At 41.1% G+C, this 20,063-nt stretch overlaps 1 protein-coding gene across 2 annotated transcripts in view; it reads right to left on the bottom strand.

The window, feature by feature from the left end:
• The window catches only part of myripb (myosin VIIA and Rab interacting protein b), a 505,729-nt gene that overhangs the window by 358,337 nt on the left and 127,329 nt on the right, over window positions 1-20,063 (bottom strand). For both annotated transcript variants that reach the window (XM_063069391.1, XM_063069392.1), the window contains exon 3: window positions 16,935-17,156. In XM_063069391.1, the coding sequence (XP_062925461.1) occupies window positions 16,935-17,156 (222 nt within the window). The remainder of the gene's footprint in view (window positions 1-16,934; window positions 17,157-20,063) is intronic.

Raw genomic sequence — 20,063 nt, 5'->3', positions numbered from 1 at the left:
ACTACGCCAGATAATTTTGAAAACACTCGTTTTGAGTAAAAACGACAGGCGTACACACTAAGCGTTTTTCAAAATATCTCTGTCCACATTAGACATCTATTTGGGCGAATCTCCTCCTACTGGGCATGCGCAGGACACACAGAAAACAAGCGAAGAGGAAACGATATACCTGGTGCGCGTTTGTCCAGTTACAGAGTAGAAAAACTTAAAAGGAATTGCTCTTGGCTCTCGTGCAGGAGGACTTAAAACAAATACTGGAGCATATGGAGGCAGCCAATAGGGAGTTCACGGACAGTATGACCCAGCTGACGACGAACATTGAAAAACTGACTAACTCTGTTGCATTAATAAAGCACCTTGTCAAATGTATGTGTTATCTTGTATTTCCGAACAATGTTACATTAGGCTGTTACACATCTATTGTCAGAGAAGTACTTGCATAAATAGGTAAACCACCTTCATACAAGCAAGGACAGAAAACAGGGCGAAGTGAGTATATTTATTTATTCAGTAAGCTATGGGTCAAAGTATTTGGTGAGTACATTTCTAACTCTTCTGGCTTCAGTCTCGTTACCGTCTGTTCTGAAATTGTTAGGTTCTGCGGAGCGCAGAATCAAATATCGCTGTGATGATTGTACGCTCTAGTATCTTTGGCGACAATAAAGAAGTAATAATAAGAAGAATAAGAAGAAAACAATGAAATGGCGCACTGCTGCCATCTGTTCCGGCACGTCATGACAGTGGTTTTTAAAAGCTCCGGTTACCCCATACACACTGCAACGGATATTAGGCATTTTCAGATTTATTCACTCTGGAGACCGTTTCTGAAAATCTCCATTTTCGGGGGCTGAAAACACCGTTTCAGTGTGGACGGAAGGTCAAAATGAAGAGAAAAAGCTTTGTTTTCAAAATTATCCGGCATAGTGTGGACGTAGCCTCAGACAAGAAGCTGTTTATGAGGTAAAATAAGGGTCCCAGCCTTATTTTACATTGACTGTATCCCTTTCCATGGATACTGCCTGGCCTGCTGAGTTCCTCCAGCATTTTGTAGGTGCTGCTTGTGTAAGGGTTTCTTCTTTCATGTTACTTGCTAAGGTTAATAATGAAACGGCTTCTCTGTAATGTTAACTGATGAGTTAATGTTCTCTGTAGCAGCATGTTTGGGTTATAATTAGTGATAACGGGACTTATATTCATTTGTTAACCAATTGGGATAGATGTTATTCTGTCTGTGTGAAAGCTGTTAGTTTGCGCGGGCTTGGGGGAGAAGGCGCGAGGAGGATGAAGAGAGAAGAGGTGGCTTGAGGAGACGGTTGCTGGACCCGTTGGGCCTGGGCTCGGGGTGGGAGCCCAGGGGTCGACAACGAGTGAAGGAGGATCAGCGAAAGGGAATCCGTGAGCTCCAACGTTGTGCACGGGACATGTTTATGAGATTATTGGCACCTTTTATTTGTTTTCCTTTTCTTTTGTTTCTCTACTACCCCATACTTAAATATGATATCTTAAACATTGTAGACTGAATGTTATTTCGGGGTACTGATGTTACACAGGGGACACAACACACAGCATCCGCCCAATCAAGAGTGCTAAAGTTTGGCCAGGTAGGGAGTGTCACCCCCGAGATCATGCCACTTGGCAAAGTGAGTCTTACACTTGGATTTCCAGCATCTGCAGACTTTCTCGTGTTTGTAATAGGTAAAATAGCAGGTTTGCAAAAGAAACAGTATGTGATCTGGTCAGCTGGGCCCAGTCAATTCAAGTGACCCAGTTTGAAGCAGTCTGAGTTGGATAAAAGGAAAATCGTCTTGGGCACAAAGCTGAAGGAAAAAGCCATAAATCAATACTGCTTGTAGACCTGAGCTACATCCAATGAGATCTGACACAGGTCAGTCAGATAACCGAGCCAATGAAATCGAAACATCATTGATTGATCTGATAAGGAAAAGGATAAGATTGAGGATTTTGGGAGCATAGACAGCAGCAGCTCTCCAGAGACTAACCATGTCACCAGGTTCGATTATGGCCCAAGTGCGGAGTGAGAGACACTGATGCAGGACAATAGTTCACAGACTTTAATACCAACAGTGTTACTGGGAAAAAGAAAACAATAAATACTAGGCCAAACAGGTCTGTTAACTAAAACTCCAAATGAAAAACGAAGCCTACACTGTGGCCGAAAAGAACAACTAAACATAAAACAAATACCGCTAGTCTTCAGAGTCAGTTGACTCGACAGTCCAATTTCTCAGGGAAGGCTGAAAGCAAACAGGCAGCGAAGCATTGCTGTGCTCTGTCCAAGTCTCGACAAGCACTACGACAACAAGTATGGAGTTAAATCCTATCATGATTAAATAATAATAAGCTGACGCGTCCAAATTCACAATTGCAATTGCCATATCTACTGCGCTGCTGAATCCGTGGTTGTGACAAACCACTGTGGATGTGAAGGTTCCAAAATCACTTACTATTTCTCTCTGCCCAGCAGGTTGGCCCTGTTGCTTGCGTATCTGCTTTAAACACTTGAAATGCTCTCCAGTGTTGGTTTCTCCCAGGTACTGCATACTCTTTTCTGTTACTGTTCATGGAGGGCCAGGGAAGCCTAGTAGGTGTGCGCACGGGTACGCAGTTGTGTAAAGTCATGTGCTGTAAACTCCGCCAATAAAGTTACTTGTCAGTAAATACTGATCCTCTCCCTGTGCCCAACTGATCATTATTATTGAAGGGTAACCCTTGAAACAACACAGTACATAGCCTCTCTCTTTTTTTCCCTAAGAGCAGAGGGCACTCAAGGTGAGAGTAGTAAGTTGAAATGAAATCTGTAGGGCAAGTTTTTTTGACAGAGGGAGTGATGGGTGTCTTGAAATTGCCGCCTGACAGGGTAGTGGAGACAAATACAATAGGCATTCAAGAGGCTATTACATAGGCATGTGAATGTGCAGGAATGGAATGGACATGGACATTGGTTAGGTGGAAGGGATTAATCTAACTGGGCATTTAATTACTAGTTTAATTAGATCAGCACAACATCGTGGGCTGAAAGGTCGCTTACTCTGCTGTATTTCCTATGGTCCATCTAGGAACATATTTTCAACGTAAACAGTTGAGTGATTTACTGTATCGATTTCTGGATTGCCTGGGTTGTCTCAGAAGGAAAAGTGAGACAGTTTAGGTTTGTATCTGTTATGTTTTGTAACTCTATGGGAGCCAGGAAACCATCTACTTACTTTTTTTACTTTCTTTTTCTTTAATGAGGCATGTTCACATATGCTGTGGTGTCATAATGACATATTCACAGACTTCTTACATAATTAATGATGTAAACAAGCAAAGAATATTCAATATATTCACAATATTTCTCAAATATTATGGAAAAATTAAATACATTACAGTTTCTGTTGGAATGCCTGACCAAGATGGTGCTGGCACTATACGTTGATGCTTTGCAGGCAGCTCACAAAACTACTAGATATTCTATGAGATATACTTTTTCTGAACTGCTAATGGTGCCATCTGCAACCTGTAATTTCTCTTAAAGAAACATCCTTTTGAACCAACTAAACAAACTAGCAATTTTATGCTCTCCTGAAGGATTTGGCAAAAGTTGTTTGTAAGAATGCAGGTGGAGCACCTTGAAGCAGATGAAGGTCGGCCATCACAGGGTGCCAAGGCAGACTTCAGGTTAGACTGAAGCACCAGGATATAAGATTACCTCTTCCAAGCATTCTCCTGCCTAACGTGCAGCCACTGGACCCAAGTCCAAGATTGCTGTATTGGAGGGGAAATGAGGGATTGTTGCATTCCATTTCGCTGAGACACAGCTCGCTCCTGACACTCCAGACATAGTGCTCCAGCCTGAGGGATTCTCAGATTACCAGATGGATTGAAATGCAGAATATTTGTGGATAGCAAGAAGCAGGGGGCATTTCATGATAAGTTCTTTATCACAAGATCACAAGACAAAGGAACAGAAGTAGGCTATTCGGCCCATCGAGTCTGCTCCACAGCTCCCCCATGAGCTAAACTAGCTCCATCTAGTTCCAATTTCCGGCTTTTTCCCCATATCCCTTGATACCTGACTCATTAGATACCTGTCAATCTCCTCCTTAAACACCCTCAATGATCGGGCCTCCACAGTTGTATGTGGCAATGAATTCCACAAATCCACGACCCTCTGGCTAAAAAAATTTCTCCTCATCTCTGTTTTAACTGGGTACCCTCTAATTCTAAGACTATGGCCTCTTGTCCTGGAATCACCCACCGAGGGAAACAACCTTTCCACATCTACTCTGTCCAAGCCTTTCAACATTCGAAGTGTTTCTATGAGATCCCCTCTCATTCTTCTATACTCTAATGAATACAATCCAAGAGCCGACAGACGCTCCTCAGATGTTAGCCCCTGCATTCCAGGAATCATCCTCGTAAATCTTCTCTGAACTCTCTCCAACATCAGTACATCCTTTCTAAGATAGGGGGCCCAAAACTGCACACAGTATTCCAAATGAGGTCTCACTAATGCCCCATAGAGCTTCATCAACACCTCCTTACTCTTATACACTATTCCTCTTGAAATGAATGCCAACATAGCATTCACTTTCCTTACCGCCAATCCAACTTGGTGGTTAACCTTTAGGGTATCCTGCACGAGGACCCCCAAGTCCCTTTGCATTTCTGATTTTTGAATTTTCTCCCCATCTAAATAATAATCTGCCCAATTATTTCTTCTTCCGAAATGTACAACCGTACATTTGTCAACGTTGTATCTCATCTGCCATTTTTTTGCCCACACTCCTAAACTAACTAAGTCTCTCTGCAACCTTTCTGTTTCTTCAACATTTCCTGCTCCTCCACCTATCTTGGTGTCATCCGCAAACTTAGCCACAAAACCATTTAATCCATAATCCAAATCATCGATATACATCGTAAAAAGAAGCGGCCCCAACACCGACCCCTGCGGAACACCACTAGTAACCGGCAACCAATCAGAATAAGATCCCTTTATTCCCACCCTTTGCTTTCTGCCTATCAGCCAATGCTCCACCCATTTCAATATCTTTCCTATAATTCCATGGGCTCTCATCTTATTAAGCAGCCTCATATGCGGCACCTTATCGAAGGCCTTTTGAAAATCCAAATACACAACATCCACAGCCTCTCCCTTGTCAATCTTATTCAAGATTACCTCAAAAAATTCCAATAGGTTGGTGAGGCAGGATCTTCCCTTCATGAAACCATGCTGGCTTCAGACCATCTTGTCATGCACCTCGAGGTATTTCATAACCTCGTCCTTGAGGATTGACTCCAATATCTTTCCAACTACCGATGTCAGACTAATAGGTCTGTAATTTTCTTTTTGCTGCCTCCTTCCTTTCTTAAATAGTGGAGTCCTCCGGAACCATGCCAGAGTCTATTGATCCCTGGAAGATCATTTTGAATGCTTTCACAATCTCCAAAGCCACCTCCTTCAGAACCCTTGGGTGCACCTCATCCGGACTGGGAGAATTATCTATTCTTAGTCCACTTAGCTTCCCAAGCACTTTCTCTCTAGTAATCTTGACTGTACCTAATTCTATTCCCTGATACCTCTGGCTATCAGGTATATTGCTCATGTCTTCCACTGTGAAGACTGATGCAAAATACTCATTCAGTTCCTCCGCCATCTCCTTGTTATCCATTATAATTTCTCCAGCATCGTTTTCAATCGGTCCCATATCTACCCTTGTCACTCTTTTACTCTTCATATATTTAAAAAAAACTCTTAGTATCCTTTTTTATGTTAATCGCCAACTTCCTTTTATAATTCATCTTTTCTTTCCTAATGACTTTCTTAGTTTCCTTCTGTAAGTTTTTAAAAGTCTTCCAGTCCTCATTTTTCAACTAATTTTTGCTTCCTTGTACGTCGTTTCTTTTGCTTTTATTTTTGCCTTAACCTCTCTGGTTAACCACATTTGTGCCATTTTTCCATTCATAATTTTCTTTTTTCTTGGAATATATTTTTCCTGCATTTTCCTTATTTCTTGTAGGAATTTCATCCAATTCTGCTCTGCCGTCCCTCCATTTAGCTTACTTTTCCAATCGACTTGGGCCAGTTCCTCTCTCATACCACTGTAATTTCTTTTATATCGATACACCTGATACCAGCTTCTCCTTTTCAAATTTGAAACTGAACTCAATCATATTATGGTCACTACTTCCAAGGGGTTCCTTTACCTCCAGCTCCCTGAAGCTGGTGCTTGGATGTACTGCTCCTGTCGCACTCTTGTTCTCTTCCTGACCTGGAACATCTAATGATTAACTGCTGATCTTTCTACTTTCCAAGAGAGTTTGCTACCATGATCCTGACCACAGTTTACATACTGCCAAAGGCAGATGTTAAGCAAGCACCTGATGTATCGAGTGCCATAATTGGTATAAAAGAAAAAAGCCTATCCTGTCACCTTTCTCAGCTTTGCCAGGGATTTCAGTCAGGTTTTCTTAAAGAAATCACTGCCCTATTACTATCACCACATCACCTGCAGCACCAGAGGCCCCAACACACTTGATCACTGCTATACTACCATCAAGAATGCTTACTGTTCCATAAATTATAATGGATCACCGGACTTTATGTCGGTCAATCTGATCATCTGGCTGCCCTCTTCCTACCTGCACAGAGAGGCAGAAGGTAAAGAGCAAAGCACCAGATGTGAGGACAGTAAAGAACTGGTCAGAGGAGACAAAAGAACTGGTACAGGACTGCTCGGAGTCAGGAGTCAGTGGATGGGGCTGTGTTCAGGGACTCAGAGGACCTGAATGAATATGCCACGGTTGTCTTGGACTTTCTAAAGCTATCATGGATGAGTGTGTACCCACAAACTCATTCAGTCTTCCCCAACTAGAAACCCCAGATGAACCAAAAGACCCGCAATCTGCTGTGGGCTCGACTGGTGGCCCAGGAAAGTACAAGAAGTCCAGGTATGACTTCCAGAAAGCCATCTAACATGTAAAGTGGCAATTCTGGACCAAACCTGAGAGACAGAAGGATGCTTGACAGCTGTAGCAGAGCTTGAACGTTATCAGCTCTTACAAAGTAAAACCAAGTGACATACAGTATATGGCAACAACGTTTCACTCCCAGATAAGTTCAATGCCTTTATGTTCGATTTGACCAACAAAATGTGGGGGCACCTTAGCAAACTTTCAAAGCCTCCAACGACCCCGTCTCTGATGTCAACATGAGACTATCCTACAGAAAGCATCTGGCCCAGATGGTGTACGTGGCTGACCCATCCTAATAAACTGGCTGGTGTACAGCTCCAATGCTATATTCCCGTTTGCTGATAACACCACTGTTGTTGGCCTATCAGATGGAAATTGATAATCTGGTTGGATGGTGCCACAACAACAACCTCTCATTCAATGTCAGCAAAACCAAAGAGCTGATTATTGACTACATGAGGAAGAAATCGTGGCTCCATGAGTGACTTCATTAGGGCATCAAGGAGGAGAGGATCAGTAACTTTAAATTCCTGGTGTTATCATCTCAGAAGCTCTGTCCTGCTATCACCACATAAGTGTCATTTTAAAGAAAGCAGTGCTTCGAATTTCTTAGAAGTTTGCACATTCAGCATCTCATCTAAAAATGGACAGCATCCTGACTGGTTGCATCATAGCCTGATATGGAATCACCAATGCTCAGGAATAGAAACACCTCCAAAAAGCAGTGATACAGCCCGTTCCATCATTGGAAAAGTACCTCCTCCCCCACACCGTTGAACATATCTACAAGGATCATAGCTACAAGAAAGCAGCTTTAATTGTAAAGGACTCCACCATCCAGGCCATGCTCTCATCTTGCTGCTGCTATTGGGAAGAAGGTGGAGGAGCCTTAGGTCCCAGACCACCAGGTTCAGGAACAGTTATTACCCTTCAATCATCAGGCCCCAAAACCATTGTGAATAACTTCAGTCACCTCAACAATGAAGACAAACTACAGACTCACTTCCAGGGTCTCTGCAGCTCATGTTCTTGGTATTACTTGTTTGCTTGCTTGCTTGTTTGTTTTCTAACTTAATTGTTTTTGGTATTTGCACCGTTTGTTTTCTTTTGCACATTGGTTGCTTGTCAATCTGTGTGTGTAGATTTTAATTGATTCTACTGTATTCCTTTCTTCTACTGTAAATACCTGCAACAAAATGAATCTCAGGGTTGTTACGGTAACATATACAGTATGTACTTAGATAGTAAATTTACTCTGAACTTTGAATGTAGCAGAGTGCGTGGAACACTTTTTCTCAAAGTCTAAGAATGTCTTTAAGGCTGGGATTAAAAGACTTTTGAGGATAAATTGCAAGGAGAAGGCAGGAATGTGGTATTGAGGTTATAGTCAGACTATTATACATGAAGGATTGAATGGGCTACTTTTGCAACTAATTCATGTTTGCAAACCACTTAAAGAAACAGATACAATTTTATCCCCTTATCCTACTTCATGGAACAAAGCTTGTTACTGCCGAGGAAGTTCCTTTGAGGTGGAATTACTGTTGTGGGTAAATTGACAGCCAAATAGTGCAGAGCAAGTTCTGATGTTTTGCCGAATGATCATCGTTTAGCGATAGCGAGTGAAAAGTAAATATTGGTCAGGACAGCATGCGGTATACACTTGCTCTTCTTCAAATTTACATTTGTAGAAGCAGATCTCATCCAGAAAACACAATGTTTTTCACTTCCATATATGTCAATCAGCAAAAAACATTAAGTATTGAAAGTGGAAATCTGAACCCTCATTATCTTCCCTGGCATGGTCCTTTATCAGCTCAGCTGGTCAGATTACTCCAGGATAACATGGGTGGCTGTCTTGGTTTCAACCTGATGAATGAAAATGGAATCTTCATTTAATGGAAGCTTTGGATATTCTCTTTGCATCTCATGTTTTATGCAACAAAAATGGCCAAGAGGCTCAGCGAATTGAAAGATCCATTAAAAAGAAAAGAAAACCTATTAACTCAGTCCCAGAGTAATAAACAGCAAATCCGATAAATTACCAGTGTCAATTTCATTCCATCCATGAATCATATATATATATGGGAAACAATGAACCCCTCAAACTATGCGGACATTTATTACAGAATTTTAATCAGGTGCATCTGTGTAAGCAGCACTGCAATAATGAGGGATGAATTCCAACTAGACGGTAAACCTGTGTCAGTACCAGAACAAACAAACTACAAAGGGTTACTTCTTCAAATCTGATCTTACTTTGAAATATGTAATGAAATGGCTCTGTTCAATATTTTCACAAACAAGAGAAAATCTGCAGATGTTGGAAATCTGAGCACTGAGTTCTTACAGCATTTTGTGTGTGTTGTCAATATTTTACCCAGTAAACCAAATATGACACTTCATAACCTTTTGTAAACTATTTATGAAGAACTCTTAAAATAAATTAATTATTGTTCAATGAAACCACAATATTATATTAAATCAATTGCGACTTATTTTTATTACAGTTTTATATAACTCATAACCAAACTCCAGACCCAGGGAGTTAATGCCTCTCTGTCCAACTGGATCCTTGACTTTCTGACCAACAGACACTATCAGTAAAGATAGGCAACAACATCTCCAACACAATTATTCACAGCACTGGAGCTTCATAAGGTTCTGGGTGATAAGCTGATACTATCAATGATCTGGATGATAATGTGGTTAACTAGAACTGCAAATTTGCAGATGACAAGAAGATTGAGGGTATGGTGGACAGAGAGGGAGGCTATCAAATCTTGCAGCAGGATCTGGACCAGCTGGAAATGGCAGAAGGAATTTAAAACAGCCAAGTATGAGGTGTTGAGCTTTGGGAGGGGACACAGGGTAGATCTTTCACAGGGTACACCGAGGAATGTGGTAGATCTGAGGGATCTGGGCATACAGATCCATAATTTCTTGGAAGTGGTGCACAGGTAGATAGGATCATAAAGAGAGCTTTTGGCACAATGGCCTTTGTAAACCAAAGTACTGACTACAGTTGGGAAGTTATGATAAAGTTGCATACGACATTGGTGAGGCATAATTTGGAGTATCGTGTGTGATTCTGGTCACCTACCTACAGAAAGATTAGACTGAAAAATGATAGAAAGAGGGCAGAGAAAGTTTACAAGGATATTGCCAGGACCTGCCGACCTGAGGTATAGAAAGAGGTTAAATAGGTTCAATAGGCTAGGACACAATATCATCCAGTTCACATTGAAATTTGAGAGGGAAAAAATAAAACCCGATGTGCCAGAATTTCAGTGGAATAAAGGAAATTACGTTGGCATGAGAGGGGAACTGGCCGAAGTTGACTGGAAAGGAACTTCATCTGAGGTGGGTGTGCTAACCGTCCCCAGGGTCAAAACTAAACATGGTGAAGCAGTTTTTAGTTACTAGGCTCCATGCATCTGGAATAACCTTTCAGAGTATCTGAAGTTTGCCCCACATTTAAGCTCTTTTAAATTGAGGCTTAAACTTTGTCTTTTCACTGTAGCTTTTAATTAGAATCTCCTGCACTGTAACTGTGATGCCTTTTTAATCTATTTATCATATCTATTTTTATGTGATTTTATTCTCTTTTATATGGTCTGAAATTTGGTGCTTGATTTTGATATCTTGTTCTATGTAAAGCACTTTGAACTGCTTTGCATTTGAAAAGTGCTATACAAATAAACTTAACTTGCCTTGTGTTAATGATTGTCTGAATTATTTATGTATTTTGGATAAAGGAGGTTAACAGGAGAAAAACTGTTTAATGGGATAAAAACAAAGAGGACAAGCAGCTTTGGTAGCAAATGGGGACTGGGAATGTTCAAGAAATAATGGAAAGAGTTGCAAGAAATGAAAAACAATAAACAAAGCAGAAAACTAAATAAGAACCACTAAAGTAAAATACACACACCAGTTGTTCAATATTAGTTACCTGCCAACATGCTGGATAATCTCAAGGACAAAAGTAAAAGAAAAATCCACTGGATTATAGGAAAATACAGAGGCAGCTTGTTCTGGTCACACTATGGAAATACAAAAGGGCGAAGGTTTACTCCCATATTACCAACGAATGAAAATCAAAATTGTAGCAGCCAAACATCTGAGATAAGACCCGTAAACACTGGAATACTCAGCAGTTTGGGCAGTGTCTATCGAGCGAGTGTTAGCTTTGAATCAGAATAAACTTAGTTCTCACTGATACGTTTTGTGCAGTGTATTGTTTTGCAGCAGCACTATAGCACATTACACAGTAATTACTAACCAGTGTCTTTACTTTTCGGAAGGTTATGAGGTCTGGCATATAACTGAACACTACTATATATCATTGAACTTACCCTGAATGGTTGCATCATCGTTGAGTACGGCAATTAGAATGTGCAGGAACGTAAGAAACTGCAGAGAGTAGTGGACTCTGACCAATACAACATGAACACATCCAGGTCGTATCTCCACGAGCTGCTACCTCAAGTACTCAGCATCTATTATCAAAGATCTTCACCATCCGGTCCATGCCATCTTCTTGCTGCTACCATTGGGCAGCAGGTATGGAAACCTGAAGTCCCACACCATCAGGTTTAGGAAAAACGACTTCTTTGACCATTTGATTCTTGAACTCTAAACACTACTTCATTATAGCAACACTATGACAACTTTGACCACTACAATAGATTTTGTTCTTTGCTCTAATTCTGGTATTCCTTGTGAAAATTGTGGGGAATTTATGTTTTCCTTGTGAATGTTGTGTCACTGATGCCATGTGCCTGTGATATTGTGGCAAGGATGTTTTTCAGTGTACCTGTGCATACATCTACTTATGCAGATGGGAATATACATGACTTTCAATCAAAATGACATTGCAGATACATACCACCTAGAACATGAGGAGAATTCCTCTGATAGGCTTTGACATGATGCCTTGGGATAGCTTTATGCCCTCTGAGAGAAAATGAGATTTAGTTTACTACCCCTTCTGAAAGATGAAATCTCTAACAGCAGAGCACTCCCACAGTATTCCACTGGAACATCATCCTAGATGGTAAATGCAGATCCTTGCATTGTAATCCTTACTCAGTCCCTGTGAATAGTCTATCTGACTGCACCTACAACGTTTCAACAGAGTCTCCACGTCATGATGAAGGGTCTTAGCCAGAAACACCAACTGTTCATTTCTCCCTATAGATAATATCTATGAATATTTTAATGAATAATGAACATCAGTGAATAATTCAGGAGATCAGCAAACTGGGCAGATTTTACTCAAACGTTCAATTATTGTATTTAAACAGATCCATCTGTCACATTGGACTTGGTAAATCATTGAATTATAATATAATTGAATCAAGAGCACTGATTCATTACGTCAGATGTGTTTAACCTTTGTAACAAATGGAATTCAAATGTGGTATCGAATGCACCAAATGCTGGCATTAAGCACACATCACCAAATCAAAGACAAAAGGCATAGGATTATATGAGTGGGAATAGGACTGGCAAGTAGACATAATGGGGATAAACATTGAATTGCCCAATCAAAAGCAGAAAATTATCACTCCAAGCACCGTGAAACTTCGCATCAAAATTATTAAGTTGTTACATCACATCAAAATATGTTGATTTAATGCATCAAATGTCACATCATCCCCATGTTGAATCACAGATTCCTAAGGACTGGATTTTTTAAATCATATGCAATCAATCACTTCATCAAACATATTGACTTGTAGCATCAAGTGCATTCAATCCATGAAACCAAGAATTAAATGGTCATGTCAAGTATATTGAATATTTCTATGTGATATCCCTTCAATTAATCCATCCTATTGTCATTTCATCCTTTATCAATCACTTTCAATGCATCCACAAAGCATATCCAAGCCTTCAATCCATTGCAATCAATCATTTAACATCAAGCAGGGTCAATCTGATGCCACAGAAGGAATCAAGGAAAGCTAAGCTTCATTTTGCCTAAATCTACAGACTCTGTATAGGACAGTAGAAAACAGTGATCGCAACTGTAATCCTGAAAAAGAGATTCTTCCTTTTGCAGCCTAATAAGTCTTACTTATGGGCAGTCCCCAGCTTATGATGGGTTCCGTTCCTGAAAGCTCAGTTTGCAAGTCAGAAATGAATGCACATAGTGTGTGGAAGAGGGTCGCAGAAAAATCTGTGGTGGGACAGTGACCATATACAGGAAGAATGGCTGTTCAGCACTCCTAGCCTTGCTCAACCCACTTGTTACAGGTCATAGCTGGGGTGGAGATGGTGGGGATAGAAGGTACATGGAAATGCCCTGGTCCCACTGGCTGAACTTGCCTGCAGCCTACAGCAGGCAGTAAATCCATCCCACCTGTCTCCCAGATGTTCTTCATAACCCAGGGAGGGCCAGCAAATTTATGACAGATAAATAAAGGCAAAATAATATTTCAAATTATCTTCACTGGAATAATTTCTCTGCCAGGAGGAAACTGAGAAATATGTTCTTCAGCCTTTCTACCTGCTTCAGCATTCAATAAGATCCTCAACGTCAGCACCACTTTCCTGCACCAATCATAATACCTAAAAATCTATTGGCCTTTGTCTTGTCTCCACACCCACCCACTCTCTGGGCACCTCAGTTCTGAATGGCTGGTCCTGTGTTTTGTTCTCCAAACCCCATCTGGGAAACTTACCCTGTATCCAGCCCCTTCAGCCCCGTTTTTGGTGGCTCAGTGAGAGTATCTCACACTGGCACAGCTGACTCACATTTCTAGCAACTCTGCTTCAATCCTGGCCACAGGTACAGTCTGCGTGGAGTCTCCCTGTGCATGCTTGGCTTCCTTTGGGAGGACCAGGTTCCTCCCACATCTCAAAGGAGTGTACAGGCTGATTGGTTAATCAGCCACTATAAAATGACCCCCAGTATGTAGGTAAATAATAGAGTCTGTGTCACAACCACGGATTCGGCAGCGCAGTAGATACAGCAATTGTGCTTGTGAATTTCCACGTGTCAGATAATTATTATTTAATCATGATAGTATCTAATTCCATACTTGTCTTCGTAGTGCTTGTCGAGACCTGGACAGAGGACAGCAATGCTTCGCTTTTGTTTTGCATCGACCTTGCCTGAGAAATTGGACTGTGGAGTCAACTGACTGTGAAGACTCGCGGTATTCATTTAATAATTAGATGTTCTTTTCAGCCACAGTATAGGCTCTGTTTTCCGTTTGAGAGTTTCAGTTAACGGCTCTGTTTGACCTAGAATTTATTGTTTTATTTTCCCTTGAACACTGTTCGCGTTAAAGTTTTGTGAACTATCGACCTGCTTCAGTATCTCTCACTCCGCACTTGGGCCGTATCTGAACCGCGGTGACAGTCTGGGGGTAATTGAGGGGAATGAGGGTAGAATAAAACTAATCCTGCACTAATAGTTGGCATTGACTTGGTGAACCGTTGCCATACCATGTGACTCCATAACCTCTCTTCCCTTTAAACTGAAGAGTATAGACTCAGTGTGCTTGATCCGTCCTTGCAAGATAACCTCTTCCCTCCCTGTCAATCAAGTATATCCTTCCTTAGGTATGGAGACCTGAGCAAGTGACTCAATTGTCCAGGTGCAGATCTACCAGGGCCCTGTGTAAGTGCAGTAAAATATCTTCATTCTGATACTCAAATCCCTTCAAACTCCTGTGCAATAATAGTCAAATTTCCATTTTCCATTTTAATTGGTTTCCCCACTTACATGAGAATATTCAGTGATTGGTGTCCAAGGAATCACAGATCCTTCTGAACGCCTATGTCTTTCATTCTCTCAGTGAACGTAGTTCAGTGTAGTGTTTGCATTGTTTCATGTAGCACCATGGTCCTGAAAAACGTTGTCTCATTTTTACTGTGTACTGTACCAGCAGTTATGGTCAAAATGACAATAAAAAGTGACTTGACTTGACTTGATCTTGTATTGTTTTGCTTCCAATCATGTTGTTATTGTTACATATTAAGAGAGAACTGCTTGAACTGATAGAAATCACATTGTGTTTATGCTGAGACATATTCTCTCAGGGAAACTTGATTTAAGAGAACTACAAGAAACGCAGGGAATTTGGAGAACAGGTTACTACAGATGGTACATCATTAAATCCTGTTTTGCAACGTTGCAATCTAAATTCAACTCATTAAACATAGCCCAAGTCAATTTGTTCTATTCCTAGGCCTATTACTTATTCTAAAAGCTGGATTTCCCATAAACAATGCCAAGGGAATTATATATCTCAATAAATATAGTTCAATAAATAAAGGATAAAATATCTGTTAGAGATCTGTATTTGTTTTACTCAAGACAGTATAGCAATGAAATGACATGTCTAAAAAGCCTTCAAGTCATCAGTTGACATAAGGTGTCAACCCTTCGAAAGAACCTCATTGACAATGGTCCTTTGCCGCATCCAGAAGCTGCTGTAAAGAACGAGAAAGGATCTGTCTGAACTTTCTCAGTTTCTTCAAGCTTCCAAAGGCTTTACATTATCAGCACATTATTTTTACAATTTACAGAAGCTGCTGGAAAACTTGCTCAGGTAAATTTTGTTAGAGCATCTGAAAGCTTGACAAGGTGGCAAGGCTGCAGATTTAACAGTACATTGCTCTATTGACTCTTTAATCAAGTGCCAGAATTCAATGCTGCACACATTCATAGATATGAAAGTTTTGTGACTATAGTTGGTGATAAAATTTGACAACAGCAGCCACTGTTGTCTAAATCTAATTAGATTGGAGATGTGCATCATTGTGTCTTTCAACGGCATGAAATTCAGATGTTTCATTATCTGTTCACAATATCTTGGATTCACTACTCTTATCAACAGAGTTCGTAAAATATTACTATTACAGAGTCAGATAATTTTACAAACATGGACACCTGGCCAACAATGAAGCACTTCCCAGTCTGGACATTGAATCTAACTTGTTGCATGAAGAGGGGAGAGACAGGTCAAGATCGATTCAACAGTTTATTAGCATCAGAAGCAAGATGTAGTTTTACAGCACCCTTTCTGCTCCAAAACATCCCATTGCTTTCCATTGGCTCAACAATCAAACAAGAGGCACACTGAGCCACACAGGGGTAATACTGTCAAAAACTTGGGTAACGAAGCTTCAGAAAGGAATGCCAAATTCCTTAGCACATAGGGGTTGGAAGGCACTGCGGCTAATCATGAAGTGATTAAATATTGCTTATGTGATGGAGACTGAGAGTTAGCTGAACTTAACTAGAGAAGATAAATGAAGACTCAAGGCCATTGAACCATTTGGAAACAAAAAGAAAAAATTTAAATCCAATGCTGTTTGACCAAAAACCATTTCAGGTCAAGGAAATCAGGTGAAGTAGAGTTTAATGACTTCAAGGGTACGCAAAGATGGGCACGAGCATGAACGTGGTGTACTGAAGGGCCGCTTTTTATGCTCTATTGTTATGATTTATGGTATAAAAAAGGGTAGAGTTGGGCAACTTAACAGGCAGGAAGCTACATCTGGAACATGTGACTATAAGCTGTATCTGGGTCAGTTTGATATTAGGACTCAGAAGTGTACAAGGAAGTGTTTTAATCACACTAATCACATCAGATCCATCGAAATATTATGGCATCTACTGCCATTACCAGGACAATATTCCTGAGAGTTACAATTTTTATTTCACAGTATTAGCAGTGAATAACTGAATTAGCCAGCATAAACTCTTGAGCAAAGAAACATCATCCAATGCACCTTTGAAAAGAATGTTTAAAGTTTTCGCAGTAAACTGGTAAGCCCCAAGCTTGGCATGGACGACAATGATGGAATAATTGGGGACATTCACAGAGGGAGAGCTAGAGGAATGTCAAAGTCCAGAGAGTGTAAGTTACGGTGATGATCATCGTGAGAGGCAGGGGTGAGACAATGGGCAGAATTCACCCTGGGTGAAGAGCACATACCTGGCCTGATGACACACGGTGCAGATCCAGGCCTTCTCCTTCTTGCTGTAGGCACCGCAGTTCTTGCAGATGTTGAACTTGCAGTCAGAGCATGGGTGCTTGCTGTTGATTAGGAATGTAAAAGCACTGCAGCAGCGAATGCAGCAGTTCTTGTTGAACTTTTCCTGCTTGGAGAGGATGGTGCACTTGTTGCCCTCTTCATTTAGTTTCTGCTTCAGCTCACTGAAAAACAAAGACGCAACCCGTCAAAGGTAAAGAAGTGATTTAATTCTGCAAACACTGCCCAGTGCTTCACTGAAGCCACTTCCCAAAGTCACACTTGCACAAGACATCTGTGAGGTTGCATTAGGAATATTGCATTCAGTCTTGGTCACTCTGATATAGGAAGGATGCCATTAAGCTGGAAGCAGTGCAGAGTAGATTTATAAGGACTTTGCCAGGACTGAACGATGGAGAGAGGTTGTGCAAGTTGAGACAGTTTTCATTGGTGAAGAGAAGTGTTGTACCCTGGTTCACATCTTTACTGTTATACTGTAGGTACTTCAATTAACAGCTCTGTAAGATCAGTCTGTTCTGCTGTCAGCCTGTTTGGGTTATTGTTGAAGATAAGGGACGATGTGGAATGTGTGCCATCCAATTAGCGGGAGGTTTTCTTGTTGAGGGACAATAAGGTTGGTCTTGGGCTTTTGTTCGAGAGGATATGAAGAGAGAAGATGCTGAGGAGAACCAGTCATAGCCTATGATCCAGTGGGAGACCTGTTTGTTGGAGATAGATTGTGAGTGACGTTCGGAAGGTGGTGAGGGTGTTCACACTGACCCAGGGCCCAGTGCGTGAGTGACGTTTGGAAGGTGGTGAGGGTGTTCACACTGACCCAGGGCCCAGTGCGTGAGTGACGTTCGGAAGGTGGTGAGGGTGTTCACACTGACCCAGGGCCCAGTGTGTGAGTGACAGAGAAGTTCAAGATCAGCTCCAACTTTTGCACATTTCACTGTTTAGTTAGAATGGGCCCTTTTCTGTTTGTCATTCTTTACTAACCCTTTAGTTACGATTTAATAATATAATTCCTTTAATCGTATGCAGTATACTTCTGGTTATTTCATGGCACTAATTTGTAACAGCATCCACACAAAGCGGGGTTTGGGGTGGGACAAACCGTCTCGGTCTCACGAGTTTGGTGGAACTTGAGACCGTCTTCCCCAGACTTACACTGCCAAGGAAACCAGGGGGTTTCAGAAGAATGAAGGATGATTTTATACAGCTGTGTAAAACCACAGGAGGAATTGATTTGATCAATGCACACAGTTTTTTTCCAAGGGTTGGGGAATCAGAATTAGGGGGAACTAGAATAAGGTAAGGTGGGAGAAATTTAGTAGAAATTTTTCACCCGGGGGTGGTCAGTATATGAAATGAATTGCCAGAAGATGTGGTTGAAGCAGACACATTGACCACATTTAACCAGTCCTTGGACATGTACAGTACGTGTGTAGGAAAGGTTTGTGTGCCAGGTACAGGAAAATTGGAGAAGATTAGATGGGAATCTAAGTTGGCATAGACCAGGTGGGCTAAAAAAGCCTGTCTCCATGCTGAATGACTCAAATCCCTCTCTAAACAAACTCAAAATATCTGCAACAATAACAACAAAGAGAAGCAGCTGTACATTTAAAAAGCTTGTAATGGATATTCACTATCCAGCTCAGGAGGCTCTGCACTAAACTGAACTTTTTAGCACTTCTGTATAAACTGTCCAAGGTCGAAGATGCTCACTGTTAATCTTTAGTATTTACCCACCTCCTTGACCCCCTTGAGAAACAATGCTGTCCAGGCTCATGAAACCTACCATTGACTTAACTGATATTGTCTGTGTTAATATGATGCTCCTGCATGCAGATGTGAAAACAGCACATGCAGGAGATTTCATCATCAATATCTATAGAAGTGGAGAGGAGTTATGGAGATGGACAGAGTCCACTCTGCAACCTCATTCCAAGAAGATTCCTTTCCAGAATATTCTTTCTACAATGGACAGCTGGTTCATCTGCTACTCACTAATATGGTTTTCCAGTTTGTAAGAATTGTTCTTATGCTTAGAAATCCTTTGTAGAATTATAATGTTAGAATTTACTCCTCAGTATAAATGTGTTTCATTTCAACTACAGTAACTTCATTTAATCTATTTCAATAGCTGGAAGCATTGCCCCCTCAGTTGGGAGAGATGACCCATCACTTGAAATAGTGATTATTGAAAAACTACACCAGTTCAGAAAAGAGACTAAAGTAATTAAATAAGTTAGTCTTTGCATTACAGGTTGATACAATATAATCTCCCCAAAGTGAAGGCACAGAGAGACTGCTTCAAAAAGTAGTGATCCTACAAAATATATGGAATATGGCCCAGTCTCTTACAAAAAGTAGTGGATACAGCCCAGACCATCATGGGTAAAGCCCTCCCAACCATTGAGCACATCTACATGAAACATGATTGTAAGAAAGCAGCATCCAGCGTCAGGGAACCCATTACCCAGGTCACACTCTCTACTCGCTGCTGCCATCAGGAAGGAGGTACAGCAGCCTCAGGACTCACACCATTTGGTTCAGGAACAGTTATTACTCCTCAACCATCAGGCTTTTGAGCCATCAGGCTTATTTATTTATTATTATTTCTTCTTTTTGTATTTGCAGTTTGAACATAGAACATAGAACAGTACAGTACAGTACAGGCCCTTCGGCCCACAATGTTCTACTGACCTTCAGACCTTGCCTCCCATATAACCCCCCACCTTAGATTCCTCCATATACCTGTCTAGTAGTCCCTTAAACTTCACTAGTGTATTTGCCTCCACCACTGACTCAGACAGTGCATTCCACACACAACCACTCTCTGAGTAAAAAAACCTTCCTCTAATATCCCCCTTGAACTTCCCACCCCTTACCTTAAAGCCATGTCCTCTTGTATTGAGCAGTGGTGCCCTGGGGAAAAGGCGCTGGCTATCTACTCTATCTATTCCTCTTATTATCTTGTAAACCTCTATCGTGTCTCCTCCCATCCTCCTTCTCTCCAAAGAGTAAAGCCCTAGCTCCCTTCATCTCTGATCATAATGCATACTTTCTAAACCAGGCAGCATCCTGGT

Source organism: Mobula hypostoma, chromosome 17 (genome assembly GCF_963921235.1).
Source record: "Mobula hypostoma chromosome 17, sMobHyp1.1, whole genome shotgun sequence".
In the NCBI taxonomy this organism is placed as follows: Eukaryota; Metazoa; Chordata; class Chondrichthyes; order Myliobatiformes; family Myliobatidae; genus Mobula; species Mobula hypostoma.
Note: the sequence above shows the minus strand (reverse complement) of the source record. Positions and strands in the feature narration are given on the sequence as shown.